General features: G+C 40.8%; 2 protein-coding genes across 2 annotated transcripts in view; one reads left to right on the top strand and one right to left on the bottom strand.

Annotated features, from left to right (window-relative positions):
- The window catches only part of LOC311519762 (uncharacterized protein), a 52,619-nt gene extending 35,513 nt beyond the window's left edge, over positions 1-17,106 (bottom strand). The window contains exons 1-2 of the mRNA XM_084626640.1: positions 17,015-17,106; positions 13,527-13,715 (exon numbers count right to left, since the gene is read on the bottom strand). Of these exons, the coding sequence (XP_084482766.1) occupies positions 13,527-13,578 (52 nt within the window). The 5' untranslated portion in view covers positions 13,579-13,715; positions 17,015-17,106. The remainder of the gene's footprint in view (positions 1-13,526; positions 13,716-17,014) is intronic.
- Positions 15,127-22,752, top strand: SPARCL1 (SPARC like 1; the record flags this gene model as incomplete). The annotated part of the gene is made up of 6 exons (XM_084627410.1): positions 15,127-15,247; positions 15,392-15,492; positions 17,037-17,195; positions 19,320-19,468; positions 20,081-20,229; positions 22,724-22,752. 6 exons carry the CDS (start codon positions 15,127-15,129, stop codon positions 22,750-22,752), a joined length of 708 nt encoding a protein of 235 aa, XP_084483536.1.
- Positions 22,753-23,011: the final 259 nt, after the last annotated feature.

The following is a 23,011-nucleotide window of genomic DNA, read 5'->3' as shown; positions in this document are numbered from 1 at the left end:
TAGGAGTTAGGGACCTAAATCTCATTGACTTTCAATGGGAGTTGGACTCTTAACAATGCTTTGACTATGAAAGTCTCCCCCTCAGCATTTTCTCCACAATACAATGTGTTTGTGAGTAGTATTTGTAGTATTTTAAAAAGCTCCCAAATCACTTAGGTGCTTTTGAAAATCCAACGCATCTTTATTAGATTATCCAAACATGTACACTGTATTATGGAGGTGTCCATTCCAATCAATGGTTAAGACTGGAGTGAGTGTTTGCAATTAAAGCCACATTAAAACATCTCTCTCATACTTTAATGATTAATGCCTATTTACCACACTAACTCTTCAGAGGACAATGGAGTTTTCCATTTATTTATTTTTGGTAAAGTATTTACTAATGTTTGCAAAGGAAGCTTTTGGAGAATTTCCTCTTGAAAGTCTCTCTCATTAATTCAGGTCCAAGTGGCTAAAGAACCACAAACGTCAAACTGCACACATAAGACATTCTCATAACTCCTCTGGGATAAGGTACATAAGTACACAACCACTCTTACTCCTTTCATGCCTCATAATGTAACTGAACTTTCCAAAGAGAAACTGACACAACTGGCCGGATGCACCAACTACTTCTGTTCTCCAGTGCTACCTCCCTGCCCACAATACATAGCCCATTACCTTAGACTGCATCCTTCTCTGACCCTCCCTCATCCTGGCCTACTCAAGCTAGGCAATTGTTTCTAAATAGGGAGGAGAGGGCAGGATTCTCCACTGCTGTCAGTAGGACCTGCTGAATGCTGAGCTCTTTTGAAAATCTTGCCCCAACTGTGGGTGCCGAGCAGTTGAAAATTTGGCCTCACCTTCATCCTCCACTCCTCAAGCTATCAGTAACTGGGACAGTTAACGAAGCTCTTACGGCGTACATTTACCTACACCTGTATATATACACTTCTACAGAAGCCTGATGGGCAAAGTCTGAAATAACGTCTACATACTCTTCCAGAATAATAATGACAGGGGTACCATGAGGGACTGAATGAGCATGAACACTGCCATCGCCATTAATGAACTAAGATTCACAAAGCCCCTGTGCTGTGAGGTAGATAACTACTAGCATCCTGATAGGGAAATAAGACACAGGAAGTTTATTAACACCTATGAAAAATTCCTATATAGGATTAATAGAAAAATATTAACTTTCCATAAGTTTTGAAGCATCATATAGAAATATATTTTATACTGTAGTATGAATTCAGAATTTATTTATTTATTTCAATTCAGTCTGGATTTAGCTGTTTTAAAAAAATTGTAAACTCTGTGTCGGACTCTGAGTCATAATCAAATGTGAGTAGGAGCGGGGTTGCAACAAACGTTGCAAGTTTCATTCATAAAACTGGAAGTGAATTTCTGGGGTGTGGCTGTCCGAGTGAACTGGCTCACTACCACCCCTTGTGTGTGCATGATCTGAATGAACATAGCAGTTCTATAAGTGCAAATGTACAGCTAACAATGGGGAAATGAATTTTTTTCTTCCATCTCAATTCTTCATCCCCCTCACAAATATCCCCTCATACTTTTCTGCCACAGACCACAATGAAATGAAAACACAATCTATTTAATCAACATTTCTGTTCCTTTTCTTGTTTTTCCTCTATTCTCAGTGCCTATATACTACTGTGAGATGTGTTTTAGCAATGCTTATGGACAGATTGGATTTTTCATTCCTCTGTTCCCTTCTTTTTCTTTCCTACCATCTACTATTTTGATTCGGTCCTATAATTTCCATACTGTTTCCTTTATTTTCTCTGTCCCACCTGTCTAGTTTCCTTGCTTCCTCCCATCTGCCCCCATCTCTCTTCTCTCACTGCAGCCTAACTGTCAGAATATGGTATTTATCAGCCAGCACTGAACTCCTCCACCCATTTTCCAAGACATGGCCAACTCTAAAGTCCAGTACCTTCAGGCTTCTTTCTGTCTTGGTGGACAGTCGCTGAGACAGTATGCATCTTCCTGTGTTGAACACAGACCTGCTACCACACCAAACATAATGTCATGTTGTCCTGGATCACTGCCATGCCCTGGGATTAGGGGATTGTTTAATTGTTAACATATTAAAGGAAAACAATAGTTTTGATGGGCATAGGATTAAGGACTTTGGATGAATTTCACCCCTGTGCACAGGGTTGGCACAAGACACATGCGCCATATAAGTCCCATTTCAGCCCCATTTTGAAAACTCATGCAAGACCCAAACACCACAAATCCTCGAAATAGAGCTGAAATGGGACTTATTTGGTGCACGGGCCCTGTGCACAGGGATGAATTTCACTCTTTGTGATTAATGTAGAACCTCAAAGTAATTCCAGGGTAAATTCTGACAGTTAAATGGGACACCAGTGCAGACAAAGGCGCTTTCGTTGTCCTGAGTTCATTAAAGACAGTTCACTCTAAACTGATTAAAATGCTATTATTTTCTCACAAACATGCATGTCAGCTCTATCCTCACTGGTCTCTGCTACCACCCTTTTCCCCAAAGAACCCAATTCATGATTTACCTCTTTGTATTCAAATCCCTGTGTAACATCACCCCTCGCTTTCAACAAGTGATCTCTGTTCTTCTGACAGGCACAAATGCCAGGGCACTAATCAGATGGGAGGAGCTGCTGAAGAAGAGCAGTGTGATTGTTACTCCTTTCATCCTCCACTCTTCCTCTACATGTGTGTCAAATGACCCATGTTCATACTGACATATGCATTATATATATGCCAACATGGTTCATTTAACATAATGTTTTGTTTTAAACCTGTTCTCCTCCTTCACAACAGCCCCTGAGAATGCGGCAGTCTGTGTTACCATTCCGAGCTCAAATCTGCTGAATTGGACCATTCACTTTTTCTTTTAAAATAGCGACATGGTACACCCTGGAGACTGACAGCCCATAGCCAAAGAATCTTTGTCCTTTTTTCAAAGGACCAGTTTTGGCCAAATGTGTCAGGGTTACCTCACCATGGAAACAAACTTCCCTCCAGCAACAAGAGATACGCAGAAAGCATGACTTCCATTCCATCCAAGTGCATTTCAGAAGCATGGAGCAGTAAACTAAGCTGTGCTCAAACTGCTTCTGCTGCAGGACTCACAGACAAGCTGTGGATATGCCAAAGACTTTGGCCAGCGTTTTTGTCACACTCTGAATTGTCCTGAATGACAACAGAGAGAATCCTTGGATGGATATCAATAAGTGCAGGAGGAGTTAGGAATTTATTGCTGAATGAGTAACACAATGATCCTGGTAAATGGGGGGTGAATTTCTTTAAAGAATTACTCTTCAAAACAACTGTAGGCACTGGATCTCTTCACTAGGATAAGAAAAAAGAAGATCTTGTCTCACCCTGTGAAGACCGCCCTAGCTGTCAGGCCAGGAGGAAAGGGCTTTGTGTATTAAGAGGCAAGCAGAAAAAGTGCATGTCAGATGAGGGAAGCTGCATTTGAAGCTCATGGAGTACAAGGAGTTGCACACCATGCCGATCGGAGAGGACTCTGAACTTGCTACGCTGAAGCTAAGGGATGGTCTTTTCTTACCTTGCTTCTGCTACCTTGCTGAAAAGGGAATATTTTTCAACAGAGCTGGTCAAATACTTCTGTAAATATTCATTAGACTTTTTAAATGAATTTGTTTTGACTGGTAATAGCTTACCTTAACTGATCACTCTCGTTATAGTGTGTATGGTAACACCCATTGTTTCATGTTCTGTGTATATAAAATCTCCCCACTGTATTTTCCACTGTATGCATCCCATGAAGTGCTTATGCTCAAATACATTTGTTAGTCTCTAAGGTGCCACAAGTACTCCTGTTGGTGGATACAGACTAACATGGCTGCTACTCTGAAACCTGTTTTGACTATGTTCACACCCTTTTTGTGTTTGCTTTCCCCAAGTATTCTAGCAATGAGTTTACTAACAGAACATTCACAGCAACAGTGGATTTTAAGAGAATATCAGAAACAAGACATAACCACAGGTATTTGCTCCGAAAACCTGATCCTCAGAGTTATGTACGTCCAATCATGGAACACAAATGCATCCTATGTTCTTGAATTTAAATTGATTCAGTCACCAATTCTATGGACGATACTGGAAATGAAGAACTTGGGCTTGATCCAAAACCCACTGAAGTCAATGGAAAGACTTTAATAAAGATGAAAGGCTGCATGCACCATTACCAACGCTTTGGCCAATCCAATCAACCTAAAAAAATCTGTTTAGAGACACACTCATGCCATGGTGCATCTAAAATCACCAAGTCTTATTTTCCTACATTCTGATAACAGATATTTCTACAGATTTCAACTTTCACATTTTTATAAACTAAAGAAATAAAAGTCCTTTTTATGAAAATTTGAACCGTACTCGGTTTCAGTGTAGTTCCATCAGCCGCAGCAGTATTACTGAACAGTGCCACTGATATAACTGAGTCTCGCATCTGGCCTTTTGTTAGTCAAGTGTCAGTCCAGGGTTACAGTCGAGATCCAAACAAAGTCAACAGAGTCAGACTGAAAATAAGACTTTTTTTTTTTTTAAAACGAGGGAGGGTAATTAAGTATTGGAACAGCTTGCCAGGGGTTGTGGTGGGTTGTTCATCACTGGCAATTTTAAAATCAAGATTGGATGTTTTACTAAAAGGTATTCTCTAATTAAACAGAAAAATGTTTCAGGGAAGTCCTATGGTCTGTGTTATACAGGTGGTCAGACTAGATGATCACAGTGGTTCCTTTTGGCCTTAGAATCTACAAACTGAGAGTTAATTGGCCAGATTCTTAGCTAGTGTACATGGGCATAGCTGGGTTAACTTCAATGGAATGACACCAATTCAACTGGGGATCTGGCCCAATACTGGAAAAATTGACATGATCATATCCATAGGAGTACATATGAGGGGAGTCTTGCCTTGTTCTATTGAAACTAATTGCACATGAGGATGAGTGTCCCCTGAGTACTGCAAAAATTTGTAACAAAAACTATTATGGTTCATTGCTGAAAAAAAAAATTCATGTAATTCACTGAATTCTCATCTCACACTTCAGACACTGACTGGTTGACATAGTGGCAGAATTTCAACTCCAATAGGCTTGAATTAGTTTCCAGGCAAAGAGGCAGAAATCAAAGGGGAAGGGATTTATAGAGTTTCTCTGGGTTTTTGTCAAAGTTTTTTCTCCTGACTGGTCCAGAGAGAAAGGGCTTAGCTGCACTTTCAACCTCGGTTATTTTCTAACTTGTTACTGAATAAATTCTGGACTTGGCTACATAAGTCAAGGTAAATTTTACTACATTTACGATTTAGATCTTCTCTGAGTGTGTGTATTGGTCTGTAGCCTTTGGGTATACTCAGGGCAGATGCGTGTGGGATAGCTGCTTTGTCAAAACCAATGCTAAATACATTTCTTTTCAGAATTTGCACAGGGGAACACACTGGTAATGCAACTTTTTTTTTTCCTTCATCTTTCTTCCACTTCTGTCAGCACAATGTCCAAAATGCCCTGTCTAGTAAGAAGATTATTTTGGAAGAAGGTTAAATATACCAGGCCTGATTCTGATCCAAATTACTTTGGGTTTTGACAGTGGTATGATTTCACTGGAGTTGCTCCCAGTTATATTGGTGCATGTGAGATCAGAATCAAGCTCAATAATTAGTTATGTTCTGAACGGAGAACTTTTGCAGGAGGCTTGAAATATATGATGTGTGTTTCATGGAACAGAAATAAAAAGGGATTAACAAATTACAGCTGAATCATTACAGGACCCAAACAGTTACAGAGGATGACCCATGTAGATCTTGTCTGTAAAGTTTTCCATGCATTAGCAACTTGTTCTGTTCTACAGTCCTATAACAGAGTCAATGCAGCCATGGCAACGACTTAGAAACTAGCAAACACTCTTTGCTCCTCCAGATTTATATAAGACTCTCCAATTGATTTTTTTTCATCTTTTTTATATAGATCCAAACTCTGTCTCTCTCTCTCTCCCTCTCCTTCCCTTTCTTTCCACTTTCCTACCTATTCATAGACACACATACCCTATTCCCACTGCACTCACAGAACACTGAGAAAGTTAGGAAGGGAAGACAGAGAGGTCAAGATTTAACCTTTATTGCTTTTCATACAACTATCAACCCTTGTTTGATGTGCTGGCATCAAAACTCCCCCACATTTTATTTCTTCTAAAGACAAAGACCAACTGCACTGAGATATCACCAGTGATAATTTCTTAGGACAGCTTTTCTGCAGTCAATTAGCAAGGGGTGTTGCAGAAAACATTGCATCCTTGCTACTCCCTTAGGAAGAGGCTAAATATGTCAGTGCTGTATCATGGCTGAGTTCCACTGGCCCAAAGCCCATGAACTCTGAATAGTCATAGTGATTCAGTGCAACTTAACAGAATTAAACTAATTCTCTTCCCCCCTCCTATGGGTCTCTATTTATAGGAATTTCCTTTAGTTGTCCTTAGATAATTAGGGCTTGATTCCACTCCCATGGAAGGCAATGGCAAAACACCCAGTCATGCAAAGTTGAGCTGTATTTTATATTATATTATATAAAAAATGGAAGCATCTTTCTGCATGTATCAAGAGTTTCCAGTTCATCAGTGATTAACCTAGCAGGAGGATCCATTCCACTGCTGGTATAGTTACTTTGTTTAATTTACATATTTCTTGATATCTCTTGCATCTGATTCTTTGGACATTTCATTACATGTCTTGGGAAATGCTTGGAATCTTTATGACTGTTCAAATGATAAATGAAAATGTTCTGGAATCTTAACATTTGTGGCTGATACAGATATTTATAACTGTGTTCCACTGAATAAAGATCTTTATACCTTGAGATGATCCTCCAATTTACTATTAGAGCCCTGAGATTCCCACTTATGATCTTCTAACCTTGGGGCCCCATGTCATTTCTACTACATCAAGCAAATTTCATGCCTCCTATAAATGCTATGGGGATTCATGAGACATAGCATTACAGGAGACTTCACCTCTCACATCTCCCTCTGGTAGCCCACTCCCAGCGGGTCTCTTCCCCAGACTCCCTTGCTGGGTCTTCTTTAGCTCAGCTCTTAAGCCAACTCACACAACAGTCCAGTCCCTTTGTGGGCTTCAGCTGTAAGCTAATACAGGGTCCTTCACCCCACCTAGAGCTTGATGAAACAAAAAGATCCTTCACCCCACTGAGATCAACTGCAATTCTTCCCCCTTATTAGGGTGCTAATTCCCCCAGGCTCTGTCTTGCTCAGAGTCCAAGTATTACTTAAGTTGGCCTTACACATCTCTTTTTTTTTTTTTTTTGCTCATCACAGACCCTAGCTCAGAGATCCTCTCCACTCTAAGCCCCCCAGTTTTAACCCTGCTCCTGGAGCTTTGTTTTCTTGACCACAGCTAATTCCAAACTACTTCCTCTAAGCCCTTCTCAGAGAGTAGAAATTCTGCTTCTCCCTCTTCTGAGGGCCCAGCTCTATTTAAGCAGTGCTCACCTTCCTCCACCACCACAGCTGGGGGTCAGTCTTTCCAATTAAGCCCAATTACACTCAGCTGGGGTCACTCATTAGCCTCATGTTGCTAGCTCATCAGTTAGGCTGAGCGAGACCTGCTATAGTCTCTTGGGCAAGGCTGTACCCAGGTTGTTTCAAAGGGCCAGCCAGTCAATGACAGTGCCCTGCAGCAGAGGGCAGATGGAATGAAGTTGCTATGTATTTCTCCTTCCCTTGCTTCTGTAAACTATGCTGAATAACAACAGCATTCCAGGGGCCCTACTGCAGATTCAGTTTTGATGATAGATAAGAAGTCTGTGTGATGATATTTCAGCTTGATCTCCCAAGCTGCACTACCTCCCTCAAGGTAGGACCATGAGTGGAGAAATATATTGCTTTCCTTTACTGATTTTGGAGGACACTAACCTGAAGAATCTACCATGTTTGCCAGACTCAAACTTCAGATACTTTATCAGCTGGGGGGAAAAGGCAGTTTTTTGGGTTCTGCCACAGCAAAAAGTTTGAGGCTTGAAACACCACCAGAAATATCAAGTACAAACTGAGTGTTACCTTATTATTATTTATTGTCATGTTTATTTGCCAGAGTGTTCTGGGCACTTTACAGAGATATTAAATGACAAGGATACTGCCCAAAGACAATAGGCCAAAATCCTCAAAGGTATTTAGGTGGCTAACTCCCATTGAAATTGATGGTAGTTTGGTACCTAAATACCTGAGAGGATCTGGGCCTTACAGTTTAATGTGCTGATCCTACAAAGGCTTATGCTTAACTTTATATGCATTAACTTGCTTAACTTTATATGCATTACTAGGCCCAATTAGATTTGCAGTACGTAAAATTAAGCACCTGCATAAGACTTTATAGCATTAAGGTTTAAAGACCCAGTCCCAAAAACACTTACATACATGAATATACTCATGTGGCTAATCCCATTGGCCACTCACATGTGTAAAGTCACTAGTGTGCATAATAGTTTGCAGGATCAGGCCCTAATTTTTAGCTACGGTGGAATGATCAGGTGACAGATGGTAATTGCGGAAGAGGTGAGGTCAAACAAGGATTCAGATAATAAGGTCATGCTGTGAGTCAGTTTGGTAGGCAGGTGAGGGGTTGTTTTTACATACATATTTATATGAACTCATGCTCACAGGCCCTGCTTTCACTTTGCTGGCGATGTTCCTGTTAACACAGCATTATGATTGTCTGTATTGTTGTAGCACCCGAAGGCCCCAGTCAGGATCAGAACCACATTTTTCTAGGCCATGGACACACATATATATATAATGGAAACGTTGTCCCTACCCCTAAAAAACTTCCTAAGACCCCAGTCCTGCAATGTCATCTGTGCTGGCAGACTACTGCACCCACTGACTTTAATGCAGGTGTGGGACTAAGTGTCTGATGAGAGAAACAACAGACAGATACAGTCAACAGACAGGGGAGCACAAGGCAAAAGTGCAGTCATAACTATTACTGTAATCAGCACTGGTCACAGCACACCAGCTGTCTAGTCATTTGTGTGTATTTTGTAGATATCACGGCTAAGGTGAGAGTTACATTTTACATATACATTGTTTGTCCACATTAGAAAGGAGCTCAAGCTACAGAGTTTAGATATGAACTTTCCCAAAGTTTAGAGCAGCTCTGAGCTGCACTTTTGGTTCAGCCCATTTTAGGGATAGGGAACAAATGCAGAATTTGAAGTGTAGGGTGTGTGAGCATGCATATGTATGTGTATAAATTCAGGGTTTGGGCCTATCTTGAGTATCTATCAAACTCTCGAGCAGAGATTGTATCATTTATGCCACAGCCCTCCGTGGGGGATAGTCTGGCTCTATATCACCCAGGAACAAAGAAGAACCACTTAGATTGGGCCTCAAGCAGGCAGATGGTGCCCCAAGCAAATAGAAAGTATAGGGGCAGATTCTGTGCTGTGTGTCCACCCCCAGCGTAATGTAGAGCAGCCCCCCTAGCTGCTCTAACCTATAGCAGTCTTATCTGGGCTGCCTAATGGCTGCTTTGTAGCCCAGAATCCTGTGTAATGGAAAGTGGTGCATATATGCCCCATCTTGCCCCGATCTGTCCCCTCCAACCCTGCCTAGGCATACCTCCTACACTGAAGATTGCAAGAAGAAATAACTGAGTTGCTTACATCAGCAGTACCTAGCCTGTTCTGTGCCAGGGTAATTTTCTCACAGCCCTTAGCAGCACCTTTACAGCCTTTATATGCAACAGGAATGATCCACAGGCGCTGTCACAAGGCCAGAATCAGCTCCACAGTATCTGCTATTGTTGGAACCTCTTGCACAGCTGCGCAAGAGTGGAGAGGAGTCTTCTTGTCGGCCTCTGCCCTGTGAGGCCAAGGAAAAGTCATTCACAGTCAGGCCACTGGCTGGCAATCCAGTTAGCTAATCCTCATCACAGGATAGAAAATGTTATTGTTTGCACATTGAGCAACCAAAGTGGGCTGTAAACAGCCAACCAACGAGTGGTTTAAAAACTATTGATCAGTCAGTGATTTCACACATTCTTTCACCCACTTTCTCCACATAAAGACAAATGGCTGATTACAGGCCAGGGTGGACACTAACTCAGAGTTCAGTATCACGTCCTCTCCCATCTTATGCTGCATCCCTCACTCACACCGGCCATCTTTATTCATGTCAGCAGTCCCACTGACGTCACTGTGAGTATTCATGTGAGTCAGGCCGACTCAGGTATGGAAGGGTTGCAGGATCCAGCCTTGGCATAGTTTCATGTTGCCCAGTGTACCTGGTTCTGACTGGATGAAGTGCATGAAAGCATCATTGGCTTCATCTCAGCTCTTTATCTCCTCCATGTGGAGGATTTTACTGAGAAATGGCCATTACGGATTGATTGATCGATCGATTAATTAGCAGCACCATCATAGCAATGTCAAAAGAAGCCAAAAAGTATTTTTCCATTTTAAACTGAGCTGTATGATTACCACAAGAGCCCAGTGTTATATAATCCAGTCAAGCAGTGCCTGCTTTAGATTTAAGGAGAAAAACCCAAAATGTCTTCCCTTTTCAGAAACAAGGAAAAGATTTTTTATTGGTGTTTCTTTCTCTACCCCACAAGCAGAGATATTGTTACTATTTCATTTTGCTAGTCCAAAAATTTTAGCTGTTTATTCTGCTGTGCATAGCAGGGGCTCACTGTAGTCATAGCAATGGAAGAGTAGAGAGAGAGAGAGTTCCACTGGGTACTCAGAAGAGCTGGACTAACAATACAGCCCATGAGCCCCCCCCAGGCCCAACCCTGTATTCCTTCACACACCGTATTGTAAAAGAACTGGGCCAAAGTGGCTACTGGCATAAGCAGGCACAACTCCATTAAAATCACACACTACTGGACTTTGTGGCTTTTGATTTGTGTTCCCCACACCCAACTGCCCTCCACCTACCCAAATGTCCACTAAACTTTTTGCATCAGACAGCTTCAAATAGTTATAACCAAACCTTGACACACTTTTTCTGAAAGAAAACCTCCAAATTCCACCATTCTCGAGTTTATATTTGTCCTTTTAGAGACCTGGAAAACATGAAGACTGTGACTTTCTTCATTTGCCTTGTGGGATCAGCTTTTGCTATTCCGGTAAGTTCTCTTCAATCAATCACTTACCATGCATTTGAATTTTCATGTATGGAGATCATTGTGCTCTAGTGTCTCCCAGTGACTTGTTAAGGATTTTGTTTATATGCAGGTTTTAATCCCATTTTCTAATATAGACCTATCCCTTAATGTACAAACTTGGAATCCGTGGGCAGAAAAATTCAGAAAAGGTATTTGTTTCTTCTTCTTTAAGTACCAGACTACAACATAATACTGAGTTCCAATACATGAAACACATTTCTGTATATGTATTTGTTTGCAGGTTCGTTTAGGTCAAGTAGTTCCCTCACGTGAATTACTATGAAACTCCTCACCCTTCACATGTCAGTTAGCCAATGGCAGAAAAGCATGCTCAAAGATCCTGATAAGATCTCTTATGCATCCTAAAAGCTGTTTTCATAGCATTTGAGAAATTCCCACAACTCATTAATAAATTTAAACATTATATCTGTGTATTTATTGTAGAAAATAGTGGGTCAAACTAAGGGTCAAATCCTGGTTGCCTTACCCACACACCCCGGTAAAGCTAGCAGGATTTCGGCCCAACTGAGAAACTATTATATGAACAATCATATAGGGGAGACTCTGAAAGGTATCGTAACAGTTACTGTACATGAAAATGTCATTTTGATCTAACGTAGCTTTTACTGCTCATTGTTCATACTTGAAACAGGTGAGTCTAATCAAAGACGGGCAGAATGCTGCTGTTGAGCTAGCCCCTCCTCTGGTGTCAGTGGACACCGATTGAAGCTCAGTCTCATGTTTTCATATTTAGAGAGGGGCCCAAACCAGACCTCTGTCTCTTACTCCCCTACCCTCTGAACTTCGGTGGTTCAGAAAGAAATGGAGCCTGGAGCCTGTGATGTTTTGTAAAAAAAAAAAAAAAACCACAAATTTTTCTAGAACCAAATGCAAAATCCAGCCTCCCTCTGCCTACCTTTTGTTATAATGAGTTACGTCCTGCTCCTAACAGGTTTCCAGGTAAGTTACCTACCATTACACATGGTGCTCTGGATTGTTTTACAGGTTATAAAGGCGGGTGGGGGGTGAGAAATGACTTTTACTATTTCATAATGTATCCATCAGAACAATTTACAGTATAACTAATTTTTTTCAGATAAATTTCAGGTTCATGCCAGACAATTCCCAGGCTGTAACGGTCTCTGAGAAACAACATATAGAGAAGACATTGACAGCAGGACAAAATATTGCAGTACCAATACTGGGTGATTCACTAGTTGCAAGCAAATACGCAACATTTATAGAAGGCCAGTTGCCCTCTGCTAATAGTTAATTGCAGGTACATTTCCTAAATCAGCTATTTGTTTTCACATAACCCAAAAGTTCCCATATGGTTCCTTTAGAAATTGTTAAGCTAAAAACATATACAGAGAGTGTTGTAACTAATGTTGTACAAAAAGGTGAAAAGATGTTAATGACATTCATGAAACATTGCCCTAATTTTGTCTTGACCATTTTGCAACATAGATATTTTGCTTTTTATTCAACTTTTGCAAGATAACCAGTTTACAGTCAAAATATGCAAAAATGCATGTGCAAATTTTTACAGTTTAATACCAAAAGATTTTGACTCAAAAACAGTATGTTTGAGGAAAGATGTACTTATTCCCCACTTAAAAATAGAATTGTGAATTTCATTTTGAATATTTCATACAAAAATATTGTATATCAGAAGGTGCATTGGGTTAGAGGGAAATGCTAATGAAATATTTTTTATACCAGCTTGGCTTTACAAAATAGAATGCAGTTGACTCACACACAGTCCTATAGCATTAAGTGTTCATTATAAAATGGTCCCAATCCTGTACCCACAGAAGTCAATGGGAGTGTTTTGCCAGTAGCTTAGGCATTTGTAAATACAGTAATCCCATGCACATGAGTAATCCATTGAGGGCAATGAAGTCCGGGCTTTAAATAGGATCAGGGTCAAGCTCTATGGTTTTGATCAGCAAACCTCTGAAGGTCTGGAGACTTGGTTCACAAAAACATAAAGAGTTCTACATGTTAATGTGAATGTTCTGCAACCTCCTTTACTTGTAATTCTTTAGCAGTCACTGACTCTGACCCCTGCCAACAGAAGAAAGTTCCCTATTGCAAGGCTGTAGGGAAGATAATTGGGAGTGACCAACATCTTAAATTTCCCTCAGGGCCTTCTCTCAGCTCCTTACTTTCCCTGTCTGGTAGGTAGATGGAAGGAGATGGGTGGGATCCTTAAACCATACTTTTTTCAACTTAAAAAGGTCCAATGTTGGTTCAGTTCAATGTAGAGTAAAAAACTTTAGGTCAGTTCTGATATTCAACCATTCCTCCCACTCCCATTCTTGGGTCCCACACTTACATGAGGCTTGATCCTCCAATTTTGCCATTGTCTTCATTGGTTGTAGGATCATCCCCTCAGTGCACACCTTGATGCTCACAGCTGGTTTTGGTAAGGTATTGCTGGTGCCATCAAATCAAATGGGACTCCTGCTTAAGTCAGCAAGGAAGCAGAGCTGTATCGCCGTCATATAGGATAGATATGGTGATCCTGAAATGATAAGGCACAGTTACTGTCCAGGAACTACACAGGAAGATACCTAGTCAAGTATTTTAATCTCCTCTCTTCCCATTATCCTCTCTTCCCAACCTGCCTGTTGAACATTTCTTCCAATGCTATTATTGCTAGCACAATATTTATCTTCTAGGATAACTGATCATTACAGCTGACAATGTTTGCAAATACAGGTGCCTAATGTTAGTCAATATTTAGGCACCTAAGCTGAGATTTCCAAAGGAGCCTAAATGAGTCAGAAATCTAACACCTCTATCAAGTCTCAGTAGGATTTAGGTGTCTAACTCCATTGGAAATCCCAGCCCCAAATAAAAATGGGTTGATTGTCAAACTTACTGAGCACCCACAAATCCACTGATGTCACAGGATGTTCCACTAATTTATGCACTGATACATTTCATCCTGTATATTAATCGAGTGAAAATAGCATATTAAATATTGACTTGGAAATACAGTTATAAAATGAAATCTTTATTATACCGTTCAATAAACATGCATTTTTCTTTGGAAGGTTCGAGATACTTCTGAATCTTCAAAGAAGAAAAACACAGAGTCTGAGCAGTATATGAACAGCAATGATGATTTATTCTCAATTCAGGGCAGCAGTGACAGGGAGGAGCACACATTGATGATGGATGATGAAGACAAGGATGAGTGTAGGACAGCTATCAATCAGGACAGAAACAGTAGTGAGCATCAAGTGAAAGTAGTCTAGGGTGTATTCACTTCCTTGCTCAGAACATGGGTGTAATGCTGGCTTCTGACAGTCAGGAGAATGTCTTTGAGAGAAGCAGCAGCCATCAATCTAACCGTGAGCATTATCAGTTCAAGAATGATGTTCAGAAAAGCAATACGGCTAGCGATGATCAGGAAAACCCAGGGCAGGGTCTCACAGTTGGTCAGGAACAAGACACATGGAAATATAATAAAAATCCCATTGGACTATTTGAAAACAACAGTGAAGGTGGTGAAGAAATGGAGGAGGACAAGGAGGAGGAGACAGAGAAATGGGCTGAAACTGGCTACCAAGACAGGAGGCAAAAAGCCCACGTGAAAATTCAAGAGGATCTCTACAGGAGTGAGCAGAATAAAGATAGCAGCCAATCTGATGCAATGCTGAGAGATGCCAGTCAGCCTCTCCAGATAATTAAGAGGCAGGATGAGGAATTTGAAGAGGCTGACCAAAAAGAAGAAGAGGAGGGATAATACCCCAGCACAGTCCCATAAATGAGAAGAGGTGACTATCTCACCAAAAAGTACTGAACAAGATCAGAATGCTGAATGGCAAAGCCAGGAGGATGAAGATAGGTTCCAAGATAGTACCCAGAGCATTAGTGACCACGAGGAAGTGGTGAAAAGACTGAATCCACAAAAAGCTGCTGCATGTATGGAGGCCAGCAATGTTGAGGACAACAGTGATGATAACAATGATGATGATTCTAATAACGATGCTGACAGTGATGAAGATGATTTCAACAAAAGCCAGAAGAAAGCAGCCTACCACAAGGGTGAATGAATTCAGAGTACTGATCACAGAAGCATCAGTTCTGAGGAGCTGGGGGAAGGAAAGGATGAAGATGAAAGTGTGGTGACGAATGAGACAGAGGATGACCAAAATGTCAACATTAAACACCTCATTCGCTTTGAACAAGATTATTATAGTCATGAGCCAGCCATTTCTGACAGTGAGGAACATGAGAAAATAACCAGCCTTGTGCAAAGGAGGGTGAACACAATGGAACCCGAAGATAATGTAAGTGTCTTTAAAAAGATGGGTGATAAAAAAGTAAAGCTGTAGCCCAACTTAAGTCCAAGAGAGTTCATAAATTACATAAACAGGGTTCTTTATCCAAATCTTCCTTTTCACATCAATGGGATATATTTCACCCTAGTTTACACAAGCAATCTTCAATTTGAACATTTACTTTAATGCTCTGATTGGACTAGTGGTACCAGAACCCTATACATTTGTGTATTTCCAGTGGTTTTTGAGAGTCAGGTCTTCATTGTGAACATATATAGTGAATTTCAACCAGGATACCAATCTAACACCCGTCTGTAAAACGTCTGCTCTGTGCATCAGGCTTAAATCAATGTCCTAAAAAATAAGCCACTGCTGTTTACTAGATGTAAACATGTGGCTCAGAGAGAGAGAATGATTCGAAAAGGCATCTGCTGTCCCTCTCTTATTGCTCTGTGAATGCTTTGCAGTTTTTGTTGTTTACAATTTATTTTAAGATTAGACTGTCCTCATATTATATGTAACAATCCTTTATTTTCCCTGGTGTCTGTAGCATAAGAACATAGCTGATCCATTACAAGTTTTTATTATTGGTTAACTCTTGATACATTTGTATTCATCTATAAAGGAAGATATAGTCTAAGCACAAACAAATATTATACAGCTCCTGACAAGTGGTATGAGGACACTTGGTGTCACAAAGGTTGGGCACCTCTGATATAGACTCTTAGAGCCCCCCTCTTAACTTGTAGCCCAGTGGTTAGGATATTCACTAAGAGGTGGGTGACCACTGGTTTATGATCCCCATCCATCAGAGCGGGAGAAGGAATTTTATCTGGAATCTGCCACCACTCAGGTGACACTGGGCTCTGAGATACTTTGATGTGGGGCACCCTCCATCTCTCCTGTGGAAGCTGTTCCCACTTTGGAGCAGGGGGACTGGATCCTGGATCTCCCATGTGAGGGCTCTAACCACCAGGCTACACAGTTATTCCCATTGCTATTTTTTGCCATGCCAGCTAGATTAAAGCTAGTGCAGGTATGTCTACCCAAGCTGAAATCACACCTTCAACTGCAGTGTAGAAATACCCTATGACCCCGATCGCGTAAACACTATGTATATGCTCAACTTTAGACATAGGAGTCATCCTCTGAATAGGTCCTATGAAGTCAATGGGACTTCTCATATGCTTAAAATTAAGCATAGGTTTAAGCATTTGCAGAATTAAGCCAAAGACAGAAGGGGCAAATTTTTCAGGCAAAAATACTTATTGGTGCAATTCTGTGCTCATAATTATATTTGATGGTAGTTTAATTCACACAGACACCTAAGCAACTGTCTTACATAGATAATCAGGGAACTGGGCATCCAAGTAACCTAAAGTGTGATTGTAAATAGCTGCAAGCACAAAATTACAGTGGCATTCCCAATTTTACATCACAAAAATAGATGCCAATTTAAGGTTGAGCTGAAAATTTGCTTGTAAGACTCAGACTTTGCTTGGAGATGCTTGAATCTGGGGACTTAATGCACCTCTTGAATCCTTTGTGACTAGAATCCTTTGTGGTTTGTAACAGACATTCCTCCTTGCACGGACTATGAAGTGGACCAGTTCCCTCTCCGGATGAGAGACTGGCTCAAGAACATCCTCATGCAGCTCTATGAGCGTGATCTGGACAGGTCTGGATTTCTATCTGACAAACAGAGGAGTAAAGTGAGTAATTAGTATCAAATAAAACACAGCTGCAGTCATGTCACTTGAGCTGGGCAAATCATGTGTGACACATAATTGACTTAATAAACATTGCCCCTTTTTTCTGTTAGCGAAATGTCTCCAGACAGTTTGGGATTTTTTGGGAATAATTCTTAGTCTGTGGATTGGTTGTGTGAAGTTCTTTGTGACTATTCAGTACATGAAATTCAGAATGTGAGCTGTATGTTTTCATTAGATACCCAGGTTACATGATACATTTCTCTTCCCCAGCTAAATAACTGTAACTCTTCCAAGTTTTTGGTGCAAAGTTCTTGATTTTTGGTGCAAATTCTCACTTTTACAAGTTCAAAATCTGCTTTCCATGAATAATCCCCAATATTTGCATCAATTTGTTCTTTCCAAAGAAATTCCTGCCATGATACTCAGAGCACATGACACAAAAGACTGGGCAAACACACTCAGTGCAAAAGTTAATTTAAAATTGGATTGAATAATCATGGGAAATTGTTTGTGGAACTCATCCAGATCTATACAGTAATAATTTACAATTAAACAAAACCAGTATTCATTAATGATACGTTTGAGAGCTATGAAATTGCAAGGTGCTGTTGACATTCATCGTTCGTTAGAGATGGAGAGAGGTATTTCAACTATCCTGTATAATTGCATTGCTCTACCACTGGAGGTTACAGAGGATTAGTATGGGGTAAGGATGTTATTCCAGTGGGTCTATTCCAGTTCTATTAATGATATCATTGCACCATCTTCTGGCCGGTTAATGATTTATGCGACAAGAGTTGGTGGCCACCGTCTAGTTCCTAGTGGATAGGGGTCGTCATCACTAGAAGTGCCACCATAATTGGCAACCTTGCTGGCAGGCTCAACAGAGAAGCCAAGGATTAAACTGGTGCAAACACTGAGTTACTTTCTAGGTGTTTGCTCCTGCAAGATGCTGAACATCTCTTTCAAGGTGCTGCTGAGCACCTACAATTCTGAGTGAAAACTGGAGATACTCCACACCTTGTAGGATTCAGCTCTAAAACCATGGAGACTGTGGCCAGATTCTCAAACGCACTACTGCCACTTTGTGTTGCTCAGAAGGTGCAAAGTGGAGAGACGCTGGCCTTAGCTAGCCAATGGATGATTCCTGTTGCATAGGGGATACAACTTCATTGGCATACAACTGACAAGACTGGCAGAGCCATCTCCTGTGCCAGCTGCCCCCTTCCCCAACATATGACAGGTTTCAGAGTAACAGCCGTGTTAGTCTGTATTCGCAAAAAGGAGTACTTGTGGCACCTTAGAGAAAAAAAGAAAAGGAGGACTTGTGGCACCTTAGAGACTAACCAATTTATTTGAGCATGAGCTTTCGTGAGCTACAGCTCACTTCATCGGATGCATCCGATGAAGTGAGCTGTAGCTCACGAAAGCTCATGCTCAAATAAATTGGTTAGTCTCTAAGGTGCCACAAGTCCTCCTCTTCTTTTTTCCCCAACATAGTGGACGTGTCATGAGAGGAAAGTGAGTAGCCAGGGTTTAGCATTGCAGAACGCTGCTGTGCCTATTCACCACTAAGTTGCAAATCTTATACAGGTGAGATAAGTTAGATCAAGCTCCCAGTTGGGGCAGACTAGTGCAGGATTGAGGAGGCACCACCTGGTCCTTTCACTCTCTTCCCCCTCCACCCACTCAGCACGTATATACAGACTCTGTAAAGCTGCCATAAACGAGCAGTCAAAGATTCTCTGGTACAGGGGAATCTGATGCTGGTGGCTGAACTAGTACCCAGACGACAGTACTGCGACATACAGCCACTTTATTTCCCAGCAACCCCTGTATCCTACACTGAGCGCCTGGACCTGAAGATCAGGTGCTAGGATTTCAGGTTCAGCTCAGATAAGTATCCAAAGCTTATCGGAAATACCCATCTTGCTTAGGTCTGAAGAAATGTGCTGGTAAACATGTAACGACAGGTTCTTTAGTGCAATTTCCAGCCACAAATACTGCAAAAGCACCTCTCTCGTGATATTTCAAAGATACGGGGGTGGAGAATGAGGATATGTGAATGTTATTCAGACTAGTTCTTCTGTCAGAAAACAACAATCAACTCCTTTATTGGTGTAGGTCAAGAAAATTTATCCGAATGAAAAACATCTGATGGCTGGAGATCATCCAGTTGAGCTTCTGTTACATGACTTTGAGAAAAACTATCATATGTACGTGTACCCAGTGCACTGGCAGTTTAGCCAGCTTGATCGGCACCCTGGTGACAGGTAGAAACTGTTTCTGTGCTCAGTTCTGATTCATTTTTTAAGTCATGATTGTTCTACTTTACTATGTATTTCAAAAAGTGCAACTATTCTCAATGGTATACATACTGGGCCAGATCCTCAGCTGGTGTAAATTGGCCTCTCTATCGTAACTTCTGTGGTGCATGTAAATGGGATCCTTCACCTCACAGACTTCCTCTGTATGATACTTGTCTGGTTTTACAAGGACACGGGATTTAGTCGCAAATACCCGCTACCCTCCCTAATTTCATAATAAATATATATATAGCACAATTATTGGATTACACAGAAAATATTAAGGGCCTAATCCTGGAACAAAAGCACCAAACTCACCTGGGTTGGATGTTAGTGAAGCTGTGAAAACAAGGGAGTAATCCACAGTGGTTTAGGCACCACTGACATATTATTGGCTTATTTGTAGTTTCAAAGCTTATATGAACAGAATTATCGCAATATTAAAGATATACCAGTTTGTTAAGATAGCTAATATTGGATATGCTTTTTATTATCTCCTTGTAACCTTGACATTCTTCACTGACCCTGATTTCTTACCTCCAGAAACAGAGATCATATGCTACCTTTACTTCCTGTCAGGTTATTGACGCACACAGAGCTTGCTCCTTTGCGAGCTTCTCTAGCTCCCATGGAACACTGCATCACTCGTTTTTTCCAGGAGCGAGATGCTGACAAGAATAAGCATGTCTCTTTGAAGGAGTGGTGCCATTGCTTTGGAATTAAAGAAGGTAAAGCCATAAGGCTGAAAGACAGATGGGTAGGGAGAACTGCTCCCTTCACTCTGGCCAGAACATCACGTTAGCTGTGTTCTGAAGTGAATGAAATGGCGTACAGGGATGATAGAACCTCACAAGATACAGCATTCTGTGTTGGTTCCAAAATCATGCAAAAGTTTTACATTAGGAGTAATTTCCAACTTATTTTCCAGTGGGTGAAATATCTAATCACATACACAGTGACCTAGCTTGTGCCATGCATGCAAGATCAGAGCAGCTCTATAGGTCTATATATAGACTATAGGTCAGAATCTTATTGATTTCCAATTTGTACCTATATAAACAAGAGAATTTGGCCTTTAAAGGCTTTTTAATGGTTGACTGTTCAACCCCATGCCCCACTCTTTAGATTCCAGTCCAGTAGCAGATGCCTGCAGAGGCACTCTTGCTTTGGTATCTGTATTTTGGGTATCTGCAGTTGGTCGCAGTCAGGCTAAATATTGGATGCTCACAGCCTGATTCTCCACTCACAATTCCTCTCCTGTTTTACACTGGTCCATTAACTTCCTGATTCACACTGATTTAAGTGAAAGAAGAATCAGGCCTAGAATCAGAATCTGGTGCTCCATAACACACACATTTACAGCATGGCTCACTTTGCATATAATGTCTTGTTGGTGTCTTCTTCATCTCCATACACCTCTCTAGGAAATCTATCAGTGTTCAGTCAAAAAAACCTGCTTATTTTGGACCCTGCCTATTTCCTACTGAAATGGAACTGCACTCCATTCTTCTGAAACCATTGACAGTATGGTTACTTTTTCATGTCCCTTACCTACAGTTTGGTCTCACCCATCTTTTTTATAGAAGAGTTTTCCAAAACACTATGTGTTGTTTCTTTCTAAATAAGAATAAGGGATTCATCTGAGTTATGAATAAATGTTTTCCATTTAGAAATGTTCAGAGACTGAGCCACCTGAGCTTCAGTATTAAAATACTGACAGGATATGAAACTCAAAGATCTTTTTGGCCAGATTCCACATTAGACAAAGATGGGCAGCAGGATGCAAAGATCAGAAATGAAAAGAAACTGGATACGTTGCCGCCTCCTGCCTCCCCCTCAAAATACGGAGAGTAATTTTTTAAAAAAAATACTAAAAGTAGCAGTGAGATGTACATGTAAAAAAAAACCCCAAACCTCTTTTCAGCAATAGCACTTGATTTTCCATAGGAGAAGCATAGTCATCTTTTAAAACTTGTCACAAACAGGTCCACAAACTCTTTGGGCCAGGTTCTCAGTTCCTGTTCCATGTGCTGCTCCAGAAAGCTGAAGGTTCCTCTGACATAGGGGACTCCCCATGTGAAATAAAGCCGAAGTAGATGGTTCTATACTATCCCCCTTTCTATGAAGGGGACATTCCCGTCCATGTCCTGAAATGGTGAGGGGAATGACTGGGGTCCCTTGTACTCTGGCAGTCTCCAAGTGGTGGAATGGTCTCAGTCCTACAGGTGTAATTTACAGTAGCCCTGAGACTGCTGTAAGTAATGCAGTGGGCCATTTCAGTCCCACATCAGCCTGAGGAAAAGAAAGCCAAGCCAACTTCCCCCCTTTCCTTGGTCCTGTATCAAGTGCAACTCGGCAAGACTCAGGGTCTTTTCTTCAGCACCTTCTAGACATGATCAGTGCAGGTTGATTGTTTTGGTCAAGTCTCAGAAAAAGCCTTGTGTAGTATTAATGTCATATCTATATGACTTCATGTCCTTGCAGGGAGAGGGATCCATATAACAAGTCTTTTCTGCTGCTAACTACTATGATCACATTATACTAAGAAGCCACTTCTATCTGGAACAGTAACCAGTTAAGCAGGAATAGCAATGTTACAGACTATTCCCTCATTTACAATATGATAGTAGGATTTCTGCTACAAAGAAGAAAATACCTGGGATTGAACGAATTTTGTTCATACCCCTTTTAGCACCTCCCTGTTTTAGAAAGACTTATTGAGAGCTGGTTTTGAACAGAGCTTTACTTATCAATACACAGAGCTTTTTCTGTTCCTAAACTATTAGCAGCTGTTCCAATGACACCATCTACCAACCACAGTTCTGAGCAACAGGGGTGGGGATGAAGGTACTAAAGGAGTAATAGTCAATGGCATGTGCTGTTCCTAATGGTTCTGTTTGTCCTTTGTGGGTTGGGGTGTCCTTAGTGATTTTGAAAAGGCAAGAGATGATTACTGAACAACAAACACATTGGGAATATATTGCATAATGAGAAAGCAGCTTGATTAGAGAAGATATACGATGGATGACACCTCAATTTGATATGAGCATCTGTGTTTGTATAGAGGTGTGAATAAAATAGCCCAGCATCTGAGCCCTGTGAAACTTTAGAAAGAAAGTGCTGACTAGCTAATGATAACCCATTCATGATACAATCATGGGTCTTTCATATTAAAGGTTCAATCATGATGGCAACTTTTTTTCCTTCTTCTCTATTTCACAGAAGACGTGGATGAAAACCTCCTGTTTTGAACCTAGCAAGACAGAGTTCCAACACCCTGTCCTCGTACCAGTCAAATCTGTGAAGCCATTATATTTCCATGATACTGATAGATTAACATTTTTGAACAGAGAGCTTACATAAAGATTTTTGTAGATTGACAGGGTTACTCCCAAAGAAAAACAAACAAATAAAAATTCTAAATCAATGAACAGTAGCAGAATTAAAGAACTTCTTGCGTGACATGTCTAAACATTTGTTTCCTGCCTGGAGTTTAACAATCCATAATAT

The sequence above is a fragment of the Lepidochelys olivacea genome (assembly GCF_965140295.1).
Source record: "Lepidochelys olivacea isolate rLepOli2 genome assembly, chromosome: 4".
NCBI lineage: Eukaryota > Metazoa > Chordata > Testudines > Cheloniidae > Lepidochelys > Lepidochelys olivacea.
Note: the sequence above shows the minus strand (reverse complement) of the source record. Positions and strands in the feature narration are given on the sequence as shown.